Source organism: Ochotona princeps, chromosome 1 (assembly GCF_030435755.1).
Source record: "Ochotona princeps isolate mOchPri1 chromosome 1, mOchPri1.hap1, whole genome shotgun sequence".
Taxonomy (NCBI): Eukaryota; Metazoa; Chordata; class Mammalia; order Lagomorpha; family Ochotonidae; genus Ochotona; species Ochotona princeps.
Genome location: NC_080832.1, coordinates 45,672,910 through 45,695,763, shown reverse-complemented (window position 1 = coordinate 45,695,763; position 22,854 = coordinate 45,672,910). Strand labels below are relative to the sequence as shown.

Sequence of the window (22,854 nt, the reverse complement as noted above, 5' to 3'; positions counted from 1 at the left end):
TGACTAAAACCCTTGTGAGCCTAAGCACTGGCCACTGCTTGTAAATTACAAGGAAATTTTTATATTCTTACTATTGAATAACATACTTGTTGTAATTTAATACATACTTTTTGGCAAAGATGAAATGTATTTGCCTCTGTTTTTTCTGTTACAGAAGTCAGAGGGTAGGGAATGTGACATCAACTGAGATAATTATATTTGTATGACACGCCAGTGTATTTGATTTGGTGTGGATCTTATTCTGTCATGAATTTACACTCATTCATTTAATGTTGCTTTTGTTGTAGCTATATCAGCACTATAGCTTTATATGTTTTATAAAAATGTTTGTTTTTTAATTTTCTGAAAACTGGCATAAGTGTGATTTTTGTAAGAGATGTAAAATATGAATGTCTGGTCAGGAAAGATTGCTAAGTGATAATCCAGGATGCCATTTTTACAATCAGAAGACTTAGACACTAATCAAATCCTACCAGTTGTAACTCTGAGCCTGAGTGAATGACTTTATTTCTCATCTTCTCATTTATCTTATCTGTAAATGAAGAAGTTGGATTTGGAAATTGTTATCCTTTCTTATGTTTAAAATAGTTTTAGAAAGTAGCTTTCTAAAATGTTTCCAATTAGCAAGCTTTAAAAGGCTCTATAAGTTGTGAAAAATTTCAAATTTCAAATCCAAAGCCATAGAAAAGATACTCTGAGAAACTGTTTATGATTTGGAAATAGTTACACAACTCTAGTTTATTCAGCTAAAAAAACCCCAGTCTATTCAAATCATTTCTCATCATTTAACAACTCGAAAAAGACTTAAATTTGGGGATGGAAGCATTTCTATTTTCTTAGAGTTGTATTTTGGAACCATGTAGTTCATAACCTTTTTCATTGTTTTTAAATTATAGGGTGGCTTCACTCGAAAGTATTCCCTTAGTTCAAAAACTGGAACTCTTCTTCCAGAATTCCCCAGCGCTCAACACCTTGTGTACCAAGGATGCATTTCTAAGGACAAGGTATCAAAGATACTTTGCTATTGATTTTCAGATATGTTGGTTCCATTTCTCGATTTCCTGGGAATCTCATGGCACTTGTAGGAAGCAGTCACAAATCTTCATAATCAAACATAATTGAGTGATTTATAGCAGAGACAAACATTTACCAGCATTGATTAAACACTTTCCAATTAATTATTTACTATCTCCATGATAGTATATAATCTAAAGGCAGTATATAAACTCATAAAGTACTAATGATTTTTTAAATTTAAAACGTTATGGAGGAAGAAAACCCTATAATGTGTCCTTCAGCATGCACTTTCTTTAATGTTAAGGTTTATGTTTTCAATTAGCTCCATTTTCTTTCAGTAAGTAGTCATTGATCTGTTCCTAGCATGGATGGGATACCTAGGTGAATGTCTAGGCAAATTCTTAACTGGAGGGTCACAAATATCCCTTTCAATTTAAATTTCTGCGCTCTCTTTACATTTGAATTTTTTTAAGTTAAAGGAGAAACACTTTCATTGGGGCTCAATTTATAAAGCAGTACTAAATATGGCTTTTCAACATTTGTTCAATTAAGTAAAAAACTAAATCTATTTATGTACTTTCACAGTCATTTGCTGTGTACCTATTAACTGTTTAATATCAGAAGTCATTCTTAAAACAAAACCTAATGATTACTATTTTCTTTCAACTAAACCTCAATTTGTATAGACAATTTAAGAAAAAACTTTCATTGCATATTGAGTCAATTTATATTTTTTGAATTGCAAAGGTGGATGAATTTGATTAATGTCCAGATATATTGATTCAGTAATGAACTTTTTGTAGAAATGGGAAGAAAATTATTCATTAAAAGCTTGTTGATAGGTGAGTAGAGATATATAGTAAGTTTACAGTGTTTAATGAAAAACATACTCTGCACTTAAGAATGAAGTACTGAAAAAGGTCCTACATACTGAGTTAATGATGAGTCTTTGAAGCACGTCCACTTCTCGCTATTCTCTGTCTCTATCACATTTCTAAGTGTTACCATATATATATATATATTTTTACTTTATAGACATGTGATATTAGACTTTATATTTGAAATGTTGCCACTAAATGTTTATGTGAGATATGGGACCTCAATTCTTTGGCAAAGTGTATTAGTGGATCAATTTTGAGGAGAGAATTGCTTAAATGCAGACAAATCACAAAAGTGTTTATTGTGTAAATATACCTGGCTAGGGTAGAGATTGAGAGTGGAAGTGAGAGACTGAAAACAGAGTTGAACTATACTCTCCAAAGGCTTATGTCAGTTGCTCTCCTGGACTACAAGGAATCCCTCACCTGTCAACTTAAAAGTGTGATCTGTTGATCATTTTTCACTCAGGTAACAAGGTGCTTATATAACCTAAGGTCATTCCCAATGAAGTTCATTATGTGCACTAGAAACTAGCACTCTTTGTCCCTGAGGACAAATTAGCCCTTTCACCTTCTTAACCAGTAGCCAAGATCTCCAAGTAACCTGTCATTTCTGGAAAAGAAGAAAGGGTCTGTGACTAAGTGCCCTAAGCACCTGTTTCTGTAAGGCAGAAAGAATTTACACTAGGCAATGTGAGGTCGACTCCACTGAGAAGTGGTAGCTGAAACTGAGGAGCTCATATATTGTCAGCTCAAGGCAGTTGCCTTGCTTATCAAATCGTCTTTACTGTCACTAAGCTTTGCCCCTTCTCCTACATTCCCTACTGTGATATCTATGTTTGGGAAATTGAGCACAAATAGATTTACAAGGAAGGCAAATTATATTATAATTAAAATTTATTCCCAGAGACCAAATATTAGTAAACAATGAAATACTAATAACAAGGTTAGTTTTTAGTTATATATACCTGATCGAAGGTAATAATATATATATGTATGTATATGTATATATATATGTAAAGCAACACGTTTTGACACAAACACACAAAATGCTTGCTAAGATAAAAGCTTACTTGTATTTTAAAGTTTTCAGGGTTCAAAGGATTAAATTTTGAAAACTTTAATGACTTCCCATTCATCCTTATCTTCTTCTTCTTCAAAAAAGTGTATCTTAACAATCCATGTAAAGTGTAATTGCCTTACCTGAAATGTAAGGCAAGTCTTATTTGTATGATGATGTCATATGCAGCTGGAAGTGTTCTGCAGTCAACATAGTCCTTGGAGGTCAGTTGGTACTTTGTATGTCATCAATGTGCAGCTGTAGTCTAGCTCGCTAAGATGTGCACTGCTGGGTTACATGAATAAAGAAAAGAATATAGTAGGTTACATTAAGACATTCCCCTTACCACTACCACCACTCTGGATTCCATTTCGGATCAAGATAGCTGGCATTCACCAATTTCTTACTATAAACTGTAGAGAATTCCCACCAGCTTTGTATATGTTAATTCAAATAGTTCTTATAACATTCCTATTATACACTTAGTGTTACATGGGTTATATATGCAAGGAAAACAAAGAAAGAAATATTAAGCAGTTTTCCCATTGAAACTTCATTAGTAAAAGGAAAATTAGAATTGGAATTAAAAGCAAGATAAATTGAAGGCAAAGTGAGCAGTTTTAACTTCTAAGCTGTGCTCACTTTCATATGAAGCACAATTTTTTAGTGTATAATATATGGAATAAACACTTCAGCTTAAATTTAATGATCTGCTGGAACAATACCTAATTCTAATTCAGTTCAAATGTTAGAATGTTTTCAAAACTTTTTAAAGTACACAAATCAAATTTTTAATATATTGTGCAAATAGAAACATTTTACAATAGATATTGAATGTTTGAATCTTCTTTTCAGTAACTGTATCATCTAATATGAATCCTAGGTAACACTTGATAAGCTTTATTGTGCTTTACTATGTGTGCCATATCTTAGTTTATTTTATTTTCTTAATACCATAAAATTACTATGTTATAAATAATTAGGGATAAAAAGCTTGGCACTCACAAAGCTACTTGTGCTGCCACACCTGGTAAGCAGTACAGTGTTAGGCATTCAGTTTCAGCTGATTCCAGAATCAAAACTTGAAATCACAATGCCACACTGTGTTAAGTATTCATTCAATACAATTGAGTAAAGAGTTAATGTGTTTCCCTGACCAAAGGTAATTTTATTATTAAATAGAAAAACAGAGTGATTATTTAACCCACAGCTTACTGAACAGTTCCCCTTTTCATTGTTATTATCATATTTTATCATAATTGTAGACTTATTTACCCTTCCTCTGCAAGATAGCAAGTTTCTTGGTTAGGATTTTTACTTTATTTTTGAGTCCTCAACATTGACTAATGTTGCCTTTTGAAAGGAACATTAAGTCTTCATGTTGGGTGAATGAATGAAGGGCATACTAAAAGGATACTTTACATTTTTTTCCTTCAAATAGGTTGATACTCTTATAATGATGTACAAAACTCACTGCCAGTGCATCTTGGACAATGCAATTAATGGAAACTTTGAAGAGGTAAGAGTGACAAAGGATGCTGTCTGGCCTTCCTGTCCTATTAAAGAGCTTATGTTCAAGGGAAAATTCTAACATGCACACTCCTTCCTCTGCAACTAGATCCAGCATTTCTTGCTACATTTTTGGCAAGGAATGCCTGAGCATCTTCTTCCCCTGCTTGAAAATCCTGTGATCATTGACATGTTCTGTGTTTGTGACTCAATTCTTTATAAGGTAAGATCTTTGAGATGTCTTAAATTTGAAGCATCTATTTTTATGTAGCAGTTATCTCAGTTCTTGCAATGTTTTTTCAAAAAATCTGTTATTCTAGATGGAGCCATGCTATCAATATTTTTCTTAGGAGAATGCAACCAATTAATAGTGCATGTTTAACAGTCTATGGATTTTAATGAAAAGTTACATTAAGACAAAATCCATTTTTGTTTATAGGTAAGAAATTTTCTAAATGTGGCATACTAATATATGGTTAATTTTCATTAATTCTTCAAGTTGTTTTAATATAAAAAGAACACATTTTTCTATAATGTCAGTGTTTGCAGAGAAAGCTGAATTGGGTAGATTCATGGGATTGACAAGTGGAAAAATCTCAAAACTCTCCAGGTTTATGAATTTATATCCAGTTTGGCTCTGAAAGTAAATTGACAGTCTGCAAGTATTTGCTAAGAGATCATGATGACATCTTAAATCCAAAGGAGCTTACCTAGCCAAAATATTTCATGAGGGAGACAGGCCAACCCCTAGTATTTTCCTTCCCTGGTAGGAACAGCAGCACATTCCAAATTAGGAAAAAAAAAACATTATTGAAATCTGAGCATTTTAAATGCTTGCCTACTAAACTGTCATAAAGAAAAATGAAGACTTTCCTTTTGAAAAGTAGCACCAGTTGGTGAGAACACTCAAAGTGAATACTATTAAGCCTGTGGGAAATAGTCTCCTTAAGTGAGTGGTCACTATCAAGTTCTCAGTTTCACACACACACACACACACACAGAGCTGAGGAAAAGCTAAATAGAAACTTTATACAATCAATTTTGCTGCTGGCTTGAGCCAGAATAGGGGAGCTCAAATTTTTATTCTTTGTCCCACGTGTCTTGTATCACAGGATAAGAGAATGGAGGAATAAGTACAGTTGACTCTATGCCAGTAGTTCAGGTTAGAGTTGAAGAAGAACAAAGGAAAGCAGAACTGCCTCATTTTTCTGGATTGAAAGAAAATGTCATTATTTAGAGCCAAAAGTTCAAATTATACTAACAGATTAAAAAAAATTGCTTAATACTTCAGGAAGCAAACAAGAAAAGGGAAAGGAAGTAGCCCTTAGACTGGATGTAAAAAATACATGGACTCATGCACACATATTTACCACCATTCCAGCAAGTATGTTCAGGCTCTCATTTAGCTCTGCTAAGAAATAGCCCTTTGGAGGGATCAATGCTATGGCATAGCTGGCAAACCCAACATCTGCAGTGTCAGCATCCTACAGGGGGATGTGCCTCGTCCCGGCTACTCCGCTTTCCATGCAGCTCTCTGTTAATGTGCCTGGGAAAGTAATAGAAGCTGGACAACATTCTTGCATCTCTCCACCAAAGTGGAAGACCCACCCCCCCCAAAAAAATTCCTGGCTTTTGGCTTTATGCTAACCCAGCTCAGTCATTACAGCCACATGAGGAATAAACTAGCCTGATGAGAGATCGCTCTATCCCCACATTTTATTGGTAACTCTGGCTTTCAAAGAAATAAGCCCCAAAAAGGAAATAGCCTTTGGGCCTTCTTTCTGGCCTCTACACCTAAGCTTCCACTTCCAATATGGGCTTCCCATAAAGCTGCCAGTTTGAGTCTCAAGTTTCCACTTCTCCACTACTTATCCAGCTCTGTGCAAATGAGCCTGGGAAACTTGGGTCCCTGCACCCAAATGGGAAAACTGGATGGAGTTCCAGGCTTTTGGCTTTGGCCTGGACAAATGTGGCCATTTGCAGAGTAAACTAGTAGATGGAAGTCTCTCTCTCTCTCTCTCTCTCTCTCTCTCTTTTTCTCTTTCTCTATGTGTGTGTTTCCCGCTTTTACTCTGTAATTCTTCTTTTCAAATAAATGATATAAATTTTAAAAATGAATAACCTTAAAACATACTTTTCCCCATAAATGATCTACTTTTAAAAATTTCAGCATAAGCATACTAGGTCTAAGTAACCAGGTGAACTTACTTTCTCCTGTTTTAGGGTGCCTCCAGGGAGGCACAGTGAGCACCATGAACAGAATGTGTAAAAGAGCTTCTGTGAGATCCTCACCTCACCACGTGGAGTGATCAGCTTTTAATTCATGAAACAGTACATGACCATGAAGGCTAGCCCATTGACAATTTCCTCACTGGATGAATACAAACCTGTCTCCTGTCTTACTCCTTCATACACATAGATTTATACATTCACTTTAGATACGAACTTTTTTTTTTTTTTTTTTTTTTTATTAATTATTATGCATTATGTGACAGTTTCATATGCTCTGGGAATCCCCCCACCCCTCCCCACACCCCTCCCCCCTGGTGGATTCCTCCACCTTGATGCAGTATTACAGTTCAAATTCCATCAAGATTCTTTCCTTGCAAACATATACCCAGCATAGAGTCCAGCTACTCATTGTCCAGATGGGTTGAACAGTTTGTTGGGGAGACCATTTCTGGTCCAAAGTCAGAGCTGGTAGAATATCATCCCAGTCAATTAAGAGTCTCAATATAACATTAACAGCAATTTGTAACATTATGGAATTGACAAGGTTTTGCGTAACCAGTATGTTAAAAAAAACAAAACAAAACAATACAAAACAAAAAAGAAGCAAGTTCTTAACCACAACCTATGATTAGCTCATTGACATTTCAATTTTAGTTCATATACAGGACCAGCTGCTATATACCTTAAAATGGCTATAAGGTACCATTCAGCTGTCTCGTGTCTGTTTCATTTTAGTATTTAGCCATTTGTTGTGTTGAAGTCTAATTTTACTGATCTTGGCAGATTTTAGGATAATCTAGACTGGCTTGTAACTCTAACAAGACATTTGTCAGCAGTTAAGGTGCAGAACATTTTTTTTTTTTTTTGGGGGGGGGGGTGTGCAGGAAAGTCCCCAACACCATGGTAAGGAGTGACTAATCTTTGTGTCCTACCCAGCGAGGCATTAGCCAATCCATGCCAGCTCTTTCCTGTCGGATTTCAAGCTCTACTTTTTGTTGTTTGTCTATTTATTTTAGGTTTTTTTTTTTAGTTTGTATGATTGTTTGTTTGCTGTGAGGGGTTTTCGGAGCGATCCTGATGGTCATTGCAAGGGAGGGTGGGGGTCCAGAGGTGGAGCCAGGCTCGGTCCAGAGAAAGCTCTCCTCCCTGGTCCCGAGGGACGTTTATTGTTCTTCTGTTTCTGCGGACCGCTCAGGGCTTCTGGTTGTCATTCCGATGACGTTGGTTTCTGCGCGGTAGTGTTTGGACTTCTTCCATCCCCTGCGGGAGCTCCGGTTAGGGGTGGGTGACCTCAGAGTACTCGGCCTCCGAGGGCATCCAATTCCCTGTGGCCTCCTTGGCAGTTGGGATATAGTCCTTGTTGCTCGTATTAGTAGTTTGTGGTGAAGGTCTGGGAGTCTTCATGGTTGGGATCCAGGCTTTCTCCTTGCCATCTGCTCTACCCTGGAGTGCCCCCCTGCTCCACGCACATGACCTCCTGTTAAGAGGTTGTCAGGATCGCACCCGATTCATCTACTCTATGGAATACTACTCAGCTATTAAAAAAAACGAAATGCAGTTCTTTGTGGACAAATGGGCCCGACTGGAATCCATCATGCTAAGAGAAATGAACCAATCCCAAAAGGTTAAATACCACATGTTTGCCTTAATCTGAGATGAAAAGATGACAACCTGATAGTACCTGTGTATTGTAATATTATTGCAATCTCTAACAACCTGTATCCAATACAATAAGATAATGTGATATAATCTATAAACCAACAATTAATGTCAGAATACTTAAGATCTACATCGAAAAACTGTAAAACCTACTATACCCTCAATACGTTATGTTAATCCGTAATGGGGGGGAGTGCAGGGAAGCCTTTCAGGACCATAAAAAGAGTGAGGAAAAAGTATAATATAGCCTATCATGATCAAATCTGGTAATTCATAGACAACAGACTCAAAGCAGCACTAAACAATAGTAAAACTACTAGATACGAACTTTTAACCTTCAGGATGGTGTTAGTATGTTTTTCTCTGCAAAGCTAACAGGAAAATTACAAATGATGTTTCTGTGAAAATACTCAATAAAGCTTTATTTTAACTCTTTTTTGGTGTGATTAAGGTTCTTACAGATGTACTCATTCCTGCAACAATGCAAGAAATGCCTGAAAGGTATGTTTGGTTAATAAACACGATCATTTCTTGCCATGGGTTTTGCTTTTACATTGCATTTAGGGAAAGCGCGAGGTGGTGGTTTATTAATTTATCAAAAAAATTGTTTTTCTACTTCCGTATCTCTATGAACAAAATATGTGGAACAGTCCTCAAACCCTTGCAATCAGAAAGCTACCAAAGGGAAAAGTAGATGCTTAAGTGTGTTTACCAATAAGATACTGAAAAAGTGAAAGAAGATAAATGGGGGAAATTTATGCAAAACAATTACAATAAAAACTATAAGAAAATTATTGTTTTATTACCTTTGGTCTTAATTTCAAAAATGAAAGTGCATAATGAAATAGCTATTTTAACAAAGAAATGAGCTTTTCAAATTGTTTACTAAAGTGAGACCTGAAGATTTTTCACAAAATATTTGCCAATATCAGAACAATAGAAACCTGAAAGAAAGCCAAATTTTGCTTAAGAAAAAGTCTAAGGAAATTTATTTTCATGTTCAAGAGATGTAAATTGTTGTATTTGGACATGGTGCTCAATAAATATGTTGATTGGTACATTGAAGTTTTTAAGTTTATATTTTCTTCAAATTGCTTTATTGATTAACGTAACAGTTGGTCACCGCATGGCCAACAGTCTCCTTGAGCTATCAGTTTGCGTCTTTATCTAATCTGGCCTCTAAATCAGGTACATCTAGCATTGCATCGTGAAATAGCTGTGCTTTGCTAGCAGCTGTCATGTGAGCGTTCAAAGTGATAGCCGAGCTTGATTAAACACAGAACAGTCTATGAGACTATAAATTATTTAATTTTCCCTGTTAGTCTCACCTGTTTGTTGAAGAAAATGAAAAATATAAATAAGTGATTAAGAAAAAATTCATTCTCACCACAATCTTAATGTGTTTATCTTCCAGACTTTTTTTTTCAAAAACTTTCCATAAGTACACATAAAATAACTGCCATGGTGGAATACATATTGTAAAAGGAATTGCCCTGTAATGGATTCCATAATTTATTTTAACCAATTACTTTTCATTGGACAAGTGGAATTTTTTTTGTAAAACAATCTGTTATAGTATTCCCAAGTAGCTACTCTGATCTCACAGTTTATAAGTGAGGAACTTGAGAGAAGAAAGGTAATTTTTCCAGAGGCAGCTAATCCTAAGAAGCAGAACATAGCTTTTGATCAAATTTTTATATGTTTCACAGTATCTGAAATATAGGCATTGTTCTTATTCCTATCTAATAGTAGCTTCGGGAGATTGAGTATTTTGACCATGATAAATGATAATCTTAGACTGAGTGTGTCTGTCTTACAAACTCACATTCTTGGAAGTACAGATGAGTTTACCTGCATCCAGCATTTCTTTAATATATTCTTGCACAGTGTAGCCTTTAACATATAGTTTTATTTGTAGCTTATTGGCAGACATAAGAAATTTTGCAAAAAATTGGGAACAGTGGGTTGTTTCATCTTTGGAAAACTTGCCAGAAGCCCTTACTGACAAAAAAATACCTATTGTGCGAAGATTTGTATCTTCTCTGAAACGGCAAACGTCCTTCCTACATCTTGCTCAGGTATGTTGGTAAGCCTAATGTATTGGAATCATTATTGTTCATGGATATTCTTCCAAGGAAATATGGAGGAACTTTTCATAGACTGAAGGAAACAGCAGCCAACAGTTAAGTGCAATGAGGGGTTCTGGGTAAATGCTAGAACTGAAAAAGGATATTGGTGAGAAGGCTAGTACAATTTGAATTAAGTCTATAGTTAAGATTGTATTGCCTACTAATTATGAATCTCTTAACTAGGGAGAAATAAAAGTAATTCTTAGATCTGGGAAATCATATTTATGTTAGTAAAATGTATTTCCTCACACCATAAATGATTGTTTGCATTATGAAGATCTCTATGCCTCTAATTTTCAAAAAAATATCTTGGAATTATTCCATACCAAACATAGCCTTTAAACATTATTTTGTGACTTTGAACCAGAAGGATCATTAATAAATATGTGGCTAACTAACTTTTAAACCTTTAACAAAGATCGCAATGAGTATCAATGTCTGCTTTAAGTTTTAAAATAAGGTAAAAAAGTTAAAGGATGAATTTTCTCCTTTAAGGAACTAATTTTCTCAAAGCTAAAATTTTCATTTAGATAGACTATAAATTATTAAGTACGGTGTCTGTTTTACTTTCTCTCTGCAGATTGCCAGACCAGCTCTCTTTGACCAGCATGTTGTAAATTCTATGATATCTGACATTGAAAAGGTAGATTTAAATAGCATTGGATCGCAGGCCCTTCTTACTATTTCTGGCAGTACAGACACTGAATCTGATATCTACACTGAATGTAAGTAACTTGGCTTTAATTAGAATAGTTCTGCCCATCCTTGATAGTCAATTGCAGGACATTTAGCAGTCTCTGGGATCTCTGTCCACTAGGTGTTAATAACAGAAATAAAACTGCCATGAAATTGCTAATTATTATTTCCAGCTTTGGGTTTGCTGTTTCTAAGGTAATGCTCTGTTTCATTTTTGTTTCCTTTTTTCAAACATGGTAGATGATTCTATCACTGTGTTTCAAGAACTGAAGGATCTCCTTAAGAAGAATGCTACTGTGGAGGCTTTTATAGAATGGTTGGACACTGTGGTAGAACAGAGAGTTATCAAGGTACTTTTAATGTCAAATTGATAATATAAATTGTTGGTTATGTGTGAATGTTAGATTGTAATTTCTTGATGGGAGGTGATGTTGAGGGGCTTGTAGTAGTTTTTGAATAAAAATATTCTGAAAAAGTTGTTAGACCCCACAAATAATGCAATCCAAATATGACCAATCTGAGAACATGGGCATGAATTCTACTCTATTATGTCTTTTCTTGACCAATGACTTGGAGGACAGAATGCCATACATGAATATCAATCAATAAATTTACAGTTAAGTAATATCAATAGTGAAACGCAAAAGTAGGAAGACCTAGCCATTTACAAAACAGGAAGTTTTAACAAATACTGACAGAAAATATAATTTCAGCATTTGCATTTTCAAGTTCTAAAAGTTCAGTATTTGTATGATTTTAATGTCGTTTTTTAAGCTCCTTCAGTTAATTTAAAGTCATCCACCATGAAACAAGCCAATAAAGACAGATATATCGTTCAGTAGCTGGATTAGCCATTCCATATCAAAGAAGGTAGTTACAGTTTAGAGATTTTGTTTTCCTTCAGAGAGTAAACAAATTATCATTCATGACCAGAGAAGTCAAAAGTAATTATTTACAGGGAAATATAACCCTTTCTTCCTTCACACTTTGCCTTCTCTTCTTTTAAAAACTATGTCAAAGAAAAATTAAAATAAAATTATTTTGGAAGGTATTGATTTTTATTGTCTAAGATATTATCATGCAAGTATGTCTAGGATATGTATCATTATCTTTAAACTGAGCACTGACCACCTAGAATTAAAACCTTTGGAAAGATAATTTTACTTGATGAAATCAGTGGTGTACCTTTCGTCTTTTTATCACCTCTTGATCTAACAAGTTGCATGATTTTATAGTTTTACAGTTGCATTTCTATCTTTACTTTTAGACCAACAAACAAAATGGAAGATCATTAAAGAAGAGGGCTCAAGACTTTCTGCTAAAATGGAGTTTTTTTGGTGCTCGAGTAATGCATAATCTCACCTTGAATAATGCATCCAGTTTCGGTACCATATGTGCTTTATACAACTCTTCTTAAATGAGTTATATCATTCATTCACTGGGCAAATCTCCTGTCAAAGTAATACATGCTATGTTGCCACTTCTTAGACCATACTTGAATAGTGAGCAGGTACAAATTAATAGTTAAGATTATGAATTTTAGATTGGGGCCACACATTGTAATCAGCGCCAACATTATTTCTCTGTGGCTCAGCACTTCATCAAAACCAGTCTGCTCAATTAAGAAGGAAAAGAATATTCTTTTAGTAATGTAGCAAAAATACCCTAAGAGTTACAATTTTGAAAGCACGTTTCCTAACACTAAGTAAGCATTTAATGGCTACATTCAACCAGAACTTGTATAATTTTGATTTGTTCAACAATTAATCAGTAATATAGACATTATTTTCCAAAGTCTACTCATTGAAATATGGAATATTTTTGCATTTTTCTTTTGGTCATCCATATAGCTTTACGCCAAGAATCAAGAGCACCTTAAAACACACTCTGTCTTAAGTTTTTGAATTATCTTTCCAAATATGTATGACTTGGGAAACAAATTGGATCTAATTAGCTTTTTCATAGTTAAAATACCTATTTTTATTGAAAAGCTGTTGAATTTCCATTGTTGCAAATATAACAATAAACTCATAAGCAGAAATTGTATTTAATAGTTACATGTGATAAAATAGGCTTAATTAACTATATTGTTTTAGTTTAATTTCCAATGCATTCAGTTAAAATCAATGCACTGTACTGAAGAATGAATCAAACACATTTTCTGTTGCCTGAAATAACACATTTAACATTGTTTTAAAATAAACAGCACTGAAACCTGATCCTATAAAAAAAATAGGGGGTGAGGGTTGTTGTGAATCCTATTGAATAGTTTAAAAATATTTGCAATTTTCCAACTCATCTTTCACCCAAAAATTGTTCTTTTGATATTTTCCCAATTCACTGATATTTTATCTCAGGGCAGAAAGACATCTTGTTTGATAATTTTTGAGACTATAATAGCTATTGTCTGATTATTTATTACAAAGTAAACAGAAACAGAACAGAGTGGAGCTCGTGATCCTCAGGTTAAAGCTTATCATATCCCAGTGTGTGCCCTCTTAAAGCATAAAGTATGTCTCACTTTCATCCATATTTTCCTTTGATGTAACTAGTGGCCAAAGAGCTGGCAGGACAGTGCACACAGAGAGCAGGGCAGGCAGTACACAGAAAGATTAGAGACCCAAGTGAAGCATGTTGGTCTTAGCAGGTCATTTAAAGTCCAACAAGTATTTACTTATTTCAGTTGCTCCTTGTAAAGTGTGGTGAGATGGTCACAAAGATAACTTGACTTCTCTTTTTTTCTCTCTCTCCTTTTCCTCATTGCACAATGCCCTTTCTCCATTCTTCATTCATAAACCAGGATCTTTCCATTTGATCCGAATGCTCCTTGATGAATACATTCTCCTGGCCATGGAGACACAGTTTAATAATGACAAAGAGCAAGAGTTACAAAATTTGCTGGACAAGTATATGAAGAATTCAGGTACTCTAAATAAAATACATTATTGTGTGTAATCCTTTGTTGAAGCCTAAGCTCAAGAAATTGTTAAGTGCACCTGTTAATTGGGTTTATATTTGTCTGCATTTTTCTCTCAAAGATAATAACTACTAACAGCATATAGACACTCTTAAAACACTAATTTTGCCTTTCTTCATTTATATATATGGTGTAAAGTATGTTATAGAAAATTTTGATGGCTATAAATAAGTGTTCTTGATTTCTGAGGATTTAAATGTTAGAGAAGTTTCTACAATAAAAAATAGCTATATAGTAAAGAATACACATGTGGTTTACTGCAAGTGTAAATGGTATAGCTATGAGTGCTATGGAAGTTTAGATAAGGAAGATAAGGAAATATTTACTAGAGGAACTGCATTTTGAATGGTGTTCACTCCAGAGTGGATTCTTTATGTTCCCCAGAACATAACTCTACCTACATGCATTCCATTAATGAGTTCCACACCATTACCACGCACAAAATCCTTTTGGCTTTGCTTCCCACAGAAGGCATTGCTTAAGTGTATGGTCATACAATCCGTACAATCCTGAATGTTCTCAGTATCATCTGACCTAAAAAGTTAGCTGGATCGGGCTTAGTTAATATTCCAATGAGAGAAAACATTGCTTAGATGTTTCAAGATTAAGTACTCAACCACAAAAGTTTCAGTTACTTTTACTAGAGTTTATCTCCCAGGGATATGGGAATAATCTCAATTGTCTCCCCCCACACACTTTTTAAAAAATTCTTTCCAGATGCAAGTAAAGCTGCCTTCACTGCTTCTCCAAGTTCCTGCTTTCTGGCCAATCGTACTAAAGGGAACTCAGTTTCCAGTGACAGTGTAAAGAATGAAAGCCACGTGGAGACCACCTATCTTCCTCTGTCATCTACTCAAGGTGGAGGCCTTCCCCCTGCTCTGCATCCTTTCCCTACAGGGAATGCAGACAACATGGTGCTCACAGGTATGAAGAGAAACCCTCAGACTGCAGCACATCTCAGCCATGGCTCTCATCATACTAACTCCATCGTTAACCCATGTGTCACACTGTGATGAATATGGAGATAGTTACCATTTTTAGTGTAAGAAAAAAGGTATGCGTAAAGTTCTTAAAACCTTTTGTGATTCAAAAAATAGGTTTCGTATTTATTTTTGTCTTCAAAGAGACTCTCTTTCTCCTCCATGAGAAATTGCATTTGGCCTTATTAGGAAGCTCCAAATAATAATTATCCACCTTTCCTTTATTTGTTTTTAGAAATCCTGTCATATACATACATTATTTCATAGATCATAAAGGAAAGTTGGAAGGACATGACAGTTCAGCAATTGTAACTCCAGCAGAGACACAGAGTTAGTTGATGACACTCACAAATTATATGACATTGGCATGCTGTTTTGAATTGACTGCTTTTATGTGATAACCATTTAATAAAAAAAAATTGTTTATTTATTTTATTTGAAAGAGTTACAGAGAAGGAGAAACAGAGAGATCTTCCATCTATTGGTTTGCTTCCGAAATAACCTCAATAGCCAGAGCTAAACTGGACTAAACCTGGGATCCTTTGTATGGCTGCAAAGTCTCCTGTACTTGGGCCATCTTATGCAGCTTTCCCAGGCACATCACCAGGGAGCTGGGTTAGAAATAGATCAGCTTTGAACTGGTGCCCATATGAGATGCATGTGCTGTAGGCAGAGACTTAATGTGCTACACCATGAACTAAGAAGGAAGCTATGGACATTTTTACCTTAGTATCTTTTTGTTTTACCCTAAAAACCCAACAGTTTCCTACCAGGATATTTTAAAGTCATGGATAAGTATGAACTGCAGAGTCCCCTGCCTTCCCCAGGTGTGATCTCTATCCATCTTCATACCTATGGAGAGGCATGAAGCCATCCTAGACTGTCATCTGTATTCACCGACCCCAATTTTACACTATTGTTATAGTTTACGTATTATCAAATGTTTGATTTTTGATTCCCCTGATTCAGTTTTATTTTTGATGGGTAGCCTTGAATCAAGTAGGAAAAATATTATAGTAATAATTGAAATAATTAAATGTAATAAGTTAAAAGTAGAAATCCTTTTAATGTTTTTAAAATGTTAGCTCATCTCCTTTTTACGTCACTAAGTGATTGTTTGGGATTTTTCTTCCAGGTCAAATGGAGTTCTCACAAAGTGCCGGCCATCTGATGACACCCCCTATTTCTCCAGCTATGGCAAACCGAGGAAGTGTCATTAACCAAGGGCCAATGGCAGGGAGGTCCCCCAACGTGGGTCCTGGACTCTCAGCTCCATCACACTGCTCAACGTACCCAGAGCCTATTTACCCGACTCTGCCTCCAGCCAATCATGACTTTTTTGGGAGCAACTCTAACTATCAGACTGTTTTTAGGGCACAGCCCCACCCCCCATCTGGACTGTATCCCCATCGCACTGAGCATGGTCGATGCATGGCCTGGGCTGAACAGCAGCTTTCTAGAGACCTCTTCAGTGGGAATTGTACTGGATCACCATATAATTCCCGCCCACCTTCCAGTTTTGGACTGTCCCCACATGCGCAAGATTCACACAACATGCAGTTTTTAAATACAGGAAGCTTCAATTTTCTGAGTCATACAGGGACAACCAGCTGCGAGGGAGCCACATTGCCTCCTAATTCACCTAATGGTAATAAAATTATTAAAGATTTTTTCCGACTTCAGTGAGGCAATAAGGCAAATCAAGCTTTGAACTTCATGAGTAGCGTCTAATCACATGCATGGTGTCTAAATATGGCAACTTTAGATATTTGCAGCTGATTTCTGACACACACAAACAATATTCTCTAATTCTGTGGCTATATTGTTTCCTATATAAAAGTCACTTTTTATTATGCAATTTATATGAAGTTAAACAGTATGTTTTTTATTTTATTTCATTTATTTTGTATTTATGTTATTTATGCTATTTATTTTTTATTATTAGTCTTAATAACCCCTAAAAAAGAATAGTCTATTTTTAAAACATTTTTACTGAATAATACTCCTTCCAGAGGAGTGAAACCATATATATTTTTTTATTAATTACATTGCATTATGTGACACAGTTTTATAGGCACTGGGATTCCCCCATCCCTTCCCCGTGCCCTCCCCCCATGGTAGATTCCTCCACCTTGTTGCACTACCACAGTTCAAGTTCAGTTGAGATTCTTTCATTGCAAGCATATACCAAGCATAGAGTCCAGCATCTTATTGTCCAGATAAGTTCAACGGCTTCTTGGGGAGACCATCTCTGGTCTGAAGGTAGAGCCGGCAGAATATCATCCCAATCAATTAAAAGCCCCAACATAACAAAAGCTACAATTTACATTGTTATGGAATGAATTGACATAGTATTTAGTAACCAATATGTTAAAAAAAAATGCAAGTTCTTAACCACATCCTGTGACTTCTTCATTGACATTTCAATTTTAGTTTATACACAACCGGGTTCTATACACCTTAAAATGGCTATGGATTACTATTCAGCTGTCTCTTGTCTATTTTCATTATAGTATTTAGCATTTTATAGCGTTGAAGCATAATTTTGCTGAACCTGGTTGTTTTTTGGGGGGTAGTCTAGACATATATATAACTCTAACAAGACATATGTCAACAGTTTAGGTGCGGAACAGTTTTAGGAGGGGTGTGCAAAGAAATCTTTAATACCCTAGTGAGGAGTAACTAATCTTTGTGTCCCACCTAGTAAGGTATGGGTGAATCCATGCTGACCATTTCCTGTCTGATTCTAAGCTTTCCTTGTTGTTCTCTATCTATTCTAGATTTTTTGTTCGTTCGTTTGTTTGTTTTGAGGGATTTCCGGAGCGATCCTGATGGTCATTGCCAGAGAGGGTGGGGACCCAAAGTTGGAACCAAGCGAGGACCAGAGAAAGCTCCCCTTCCTAGTCCCAAAGGAAGTTTACTGTTCTTCTGTTTCTGTGGGCTGCTCAGGGCTCTTGGCTATTGTGAAACCATATATTTTTAAAAAGATTTGTCTACTACTATTGGGAAGGAAAAGTTACAGAGAAAAGGAGAGACAGAGAGAGAGGATGTTTATCTGTTGTGTCATTCCCCAGAAGTCCACACCAGCCTGAGTTAGACCAGAAGCTTCTTCTAGGTCTCCCATATAGCTGCAAGTGCCCAAGAACTTGGGCTGGCCTCCAGTGCTTTCCCATGCTTGGAGTCAAACCAGCACCTGTATACATAGGATGCTGCTGCTGCAGGTAGACGTTTAGTATAATACAACGCTACACCAGCCCCAGAAAGCAGATTTTAAAGATTAAGAATCAAACAGTGTTGAGAGAGAAAGAAAGAAAAAAGGAAGGAAGGAAAGGAAGGAAGGAAGGAAGGAAAGAAGGAAGAGACAACAGAAGTTAAAGCAACTGAAAACATGTGCGGACTGTTTTAGCCACCAAGACCACCCCTATGTATCAGCTTCTTTGCTGGTTCTGTACCAAGTGGGTCCATTCTTATCTCATATATATGAGTCTGTAAACAAAACAGTAATTAGGAGTAGTGTAATTGTTAAGAGCAGCTAATAGTATTCCTTTTTTATAAGCAGAGTTTATTAACAAAAGTTTTGAGAGGTATAGTTTGTGTTTCAAAATTAGTAATATTGTAATTATTACATATGTAGTTTTTTAAAAATCCCAGTCACGTACATAATCATTACAAACCCAACTTTACATTGAATATAGATACAAATTTAATATTTATAGTTTGATATGTTTAAGATTCCATCTAATAATATTGTCTTTTTTTCCCCTGAGATGGTCACTGTCAAATTTCTGTTGCAGGATACTATGGAAGCAACATGAATTACCCAGAGTCTCACAGACTTGGATCAATGGTGAATCAGCATGTTTCCGTCATCAGCAGTGTTCGCTCACTGCCTGCCTATAGTGACATCCATGATCCACTTAACATATTAGATGACAGTAGTAGAAAGCAGATGAGCTCCTTTTATGCAGACACACCACCTCCAGTTGCATGTCGGACTCCAGTAGTAGGTAATTGATTATACTAGTTCCTTTTTATAAAGTTTATAACCTAATTGTGCAGTGTTACTTAGGGGAGATGTGTGGAGGTGAACTGTGTATGCATGTTCCCATAGTTTTATTACTCTGAATCCAGAATTATTCTCTTGTAACTGAATTTGTGGTTAGTAAGTATTCACTTCCTCATTCTTCATAAGATTAGAATGTATCCTATGGTTATATCTGTTATTCATCGCAGAAAAATAGCTGACATCTATTATATACTCTAAAAAGTTAATATAATATCAAGTGCAGTCTAAGAGGTAATACATTTTGTAGGGTAATTGATAATGTCTTTTTATCGCTCTATTTTTGTCACTGGTGGACTTAATGACAGTGCCAAGAAGTATCTTTGTAATTAATGATGTCCTTCAATACTGGCATACATATACATATATATATTTGAAATTGATGTCATGATATGAAGGCTACAACCACCTTCTTAATATTATGCAAAGTGTCCCCTGAAATATCTATGTGAAATATTGCTATTTTTATTATTCTGTAGCATGACAGTTTATGTGAAAATGTTCTTCCAAATATAATGCAATTCATAAACCACATCTATGAAAGAATTTTGCCACTCATACTAGATTAATTACTGACCAGCAATTAGCTAAGAGTCAACCATATAATAAGAACAACAACAAAAATATGAATGGAACTTGGAGCAAAAGCTATATCTATACATGTATTTAGTCTGTGAAGAATGAATTATTATTACTAATAACCAATTTTGTGATAAAATCTACATATACTTATTTTCTGAAAATTACTGATAAGGTATTTTATGACAAGCATAGATTCATTAAATCCAAGACTGAGTGTTAATATCTATATGACAGAAATCTTCCAATGGAATTGATTTCAAACTTACATCAGTAAAGGGCAATGATACTCAGCCAGAGCATGGAGAAAATTAGGTGAATTTCCTCTCTTCTCTCTGTGTACTTTTCCAATAATTCAATAGGAAACACTTCTTCCCTTCCCGTGAGCATCACAGATGCTCTGTTAGCAGAGCCCAGCAGCTCAGCTCCTGCTATCTGCAAATGGTCATTGCTTCTAGGTTACTCTAATGAAGCAGAAAATTCCACTTCAGGAAGTTTCCTCATTATAAGACTAAAATGTACCGTGTTGCTATTGTTAATATTAGTTCTATTTACTTGTAGGGATAGTGGAAGCATTGATGGAACATGGGACAGCAATGTGGTGGACTCTAAGCTTTAGCTCTCAGAGTTTGCTTCTTAGGTACATTCAAAGTGTAAAATTCAGAGTAAAAAAGAAGGAATAAAGTGGGTAAGCGCACAGGGAGAAGCTACAAACTGCCTAGTTATAAATATGGGTTTATGAAGCAATGAGAAGGAATTGACCATAACTAGTGAGTCAGTTAGTAAATATTTTCACCCGTTTGCGAGCTGCCACACTCCGTGTTGTGATATTCAGTCCATAGTGCCTCCCTGAAAGTTTGCAAGTCAGGAAGGAGACACAGAGGCATGTGTATAAAAACAAATGCATTAAAAGAACAATTTCAGACACCATTCAATTAAATGGTCTGAAAATAAAGGTAGTAATGGAAGACCTGGTGAAGAAATTGGAAAAAGAATCTTGAAGTACAGAAATTTGAATATGAAACATTGGTGGATAATAAGAAAAAGATCTGAAAGTGATGTTATAGCAGAAGAAAGATCTGATAGAGAGCTGATGGTGGAGTTCTAGCAGAAGAAAGAGCCTCTGATGTTTATGACAGTTATAATCATCAGTGGGCAGACAAGGCCACTATCAATTGAGCATGGTGAATGATGGAATTGAGTAAAACAAACCATAAGTTAGAGCAAGAAGGTTAGAGTTGAACCATGAGTTTGGGGAGCCATGTGGAAATTGGATTTATGCTTAACAATTCTGCTTGATTTCTGCAGATGAGAGCGTGTGAGAAGGTGAAAGCTGTAAGACCAGTAGGGAGGCTGTTAGGTTGGTTCAAGTAAGAGATGTGGTGATTTGGACTATAATAGGACACGTACAGAAAGAAAGAGGAGTGGGGGGATAGAGTTGGAAATACATTTTGGTGATAAAACTACAGTTGAAATTGAATTTTCTTTAAAAATAGTAGAAAAAATAATTTTGAGATTATTATAATTCAGAAAATTAATTTCAAAGAAGTGTATGTGTTAAATGCAAAAGTAGGGACTGAAACTTGAAGTGAATGGTACTTGCAGAGGAAAGAAAGTGTCAATCACTTTTTAATTATTGACTGTATGTTTCTTTACAGCTTCCAGCTTGCAAACATCAATTCCTTCCTCTTCCTCCCAGTGTATGTATGGACCTTCTAATCAGTATCCAGCTCAAGAAACCCTGGATTCTCATGGATCAAACAGTAGAGAAACGGTGTCATCTTTACCACCTATCAACACTGTGTTTATGGGAACAGCAGCTGGTGGCACTTGAATCAACAATGTCAAGAGGGAGTTCACGCTAAAAATCTCTGCTGCACAAATATTCACTCAGACTGTCATCATACTAAGGAAAATAGAATATTCAGTAGCAGAACACTATTTTTCAAGTCACTGGTACTATGGCCTACTCCATCGTGGATGGAAACAGTTACAGAATTTTGTCTTGCACACAAATAGCTTAAAATGTGATCTCATGATTAATCATAGTTCAAACATTATGAAATGGAACTAGTAAGGACTTGAAGATGCAAACACTTCAACTATGAAAAATTAATATTTTACCTTTTAATTTATTGTAGATTTGTGCTTTCTTCATCTTTAGTTTATAAAAAAAGAGAAATGTATATTTAATGCCTTCACAATAGCCTTAATTTATTAGGATTTCCGAATCATTGTTTACTACTCCTGATTTGAAAAGAAGTCAAATGTGTATTTTCTACCTCCTATGGAAATGTTTACAAGGTCAAGACTTCAATTCAACTCAGCCTAGACCAAAGTTGCTTGACTTTCAATCCCTGTATGTTAGTATGATGATTTTGTTACATAGCAGTATTCCAATTCTATGTAACTAGATATAGTTGGCAAATGCTTTCCTCTCTTTATTTAAAAGAGATAAGAAATAAAAGAAATAATGTATGGAAATATTTTTGAAGGTCTGATTGCTCTCAGGGCTGACACGATTTTTGAATAAAGGCAGAACTCCTCCAGATATAAAGTTAAATGGTAAAGCTGCTTTGTACAAATCCCTGTACCTCAAGAATATTTAAATATCAGACCCATGCCTATAAATATAAATAAGTTGTGACTATTCTACTGCTTGATTCTTTTTAGCTTTGGAAAGTCTTTTTTTAATTAAATTTTATTTTTTTATTATATTTTTGACAATCTTTATATAGTTAATTAGGATAAAAATGTTCAAGGGCTATAGGAAAGTGGGTAAGACTATTATTTCCATATTGTTTCCTTCGTGTTTAAAGTGGGGGGTATTATGGAGAAGGCCCACCCAATTTCCCACCCTCCCCAGGTCCCAGATATAGAGCATGCTCCGAGGTTCTTCCTCAAGTGGTTTTGATAGTTCACCAGTTATGAATCGTTGCCAATCTTGCCAATCCAAGCATGATGAGGTCTTTGACGAATCCACTGATTGACATAGTCCATCATAGAGTCTCCATTTGCCCCGTATTTCATTGCCAACATATAGCTGAGATGGTTGATGGGCCTGTTCTGTCTTCT

At 35.5% G+C, this 22,854-nt stretch overlaps 1 protein-coding gene across 1 annotated transcript in view; it reads left to right on the top strand.

The window, feature by feature from the left end:
• Positions 1-22,002, top strand: part of RFX6 (regulatory factor X6) — a 57,403-nt gene extending 35,401 nt beyond the window's left edge. Inside the window, exons 7-19 of the mRNA XM_004597588.3 lie at positions 897-1,004; positions 4,397-4,474; positions 4,574-4,687; positions 8,807-8,856; positions 10,274-10,433; positions 11,065-11,209; positions 11,421-11,530; positions 12,448-12,565; positions 13,981-14,103; positions 14,875-15,081; positions 16,273-16,785; positions 18,932-19,144; positions 21,438-22,002. Coding sequence (XP_004597645.2) covers positions 897-1,004; positions 4,397-4,474; positions 4,574-4,687; positions 8,807-8,856; positions 10,274-10,433; positions 11,065-11,209; positions 11,421-11,530; positions 12,448-12,565; positions 13,981-14,103; positions 14,875-15,081; positions 16,273-16,785; positions 18,932-19,144; positions 21,438-21,613 — 2,115 coding nt within the window. The 3' untranslated portion in view covers positions 21,614-22,002. The remainder of the gene's footprint in view (positions 1-896; positions 1,005-4,396; positions 4,475-4,573; positions 4,688-8,806; positions 8,857-10,273; positions 10,434-11,064; positions 11,210-11,420; positions 11,531-12,447; positions 12,566-13,980; positions 14,104-14,874; positions 15,082-16,272; positions 16,786-18,931; positions 19,145-21,437) is intronic.
• The last annotated feature ends 852 nt before the right edge of the window (positions 22,003-22,854 follow it).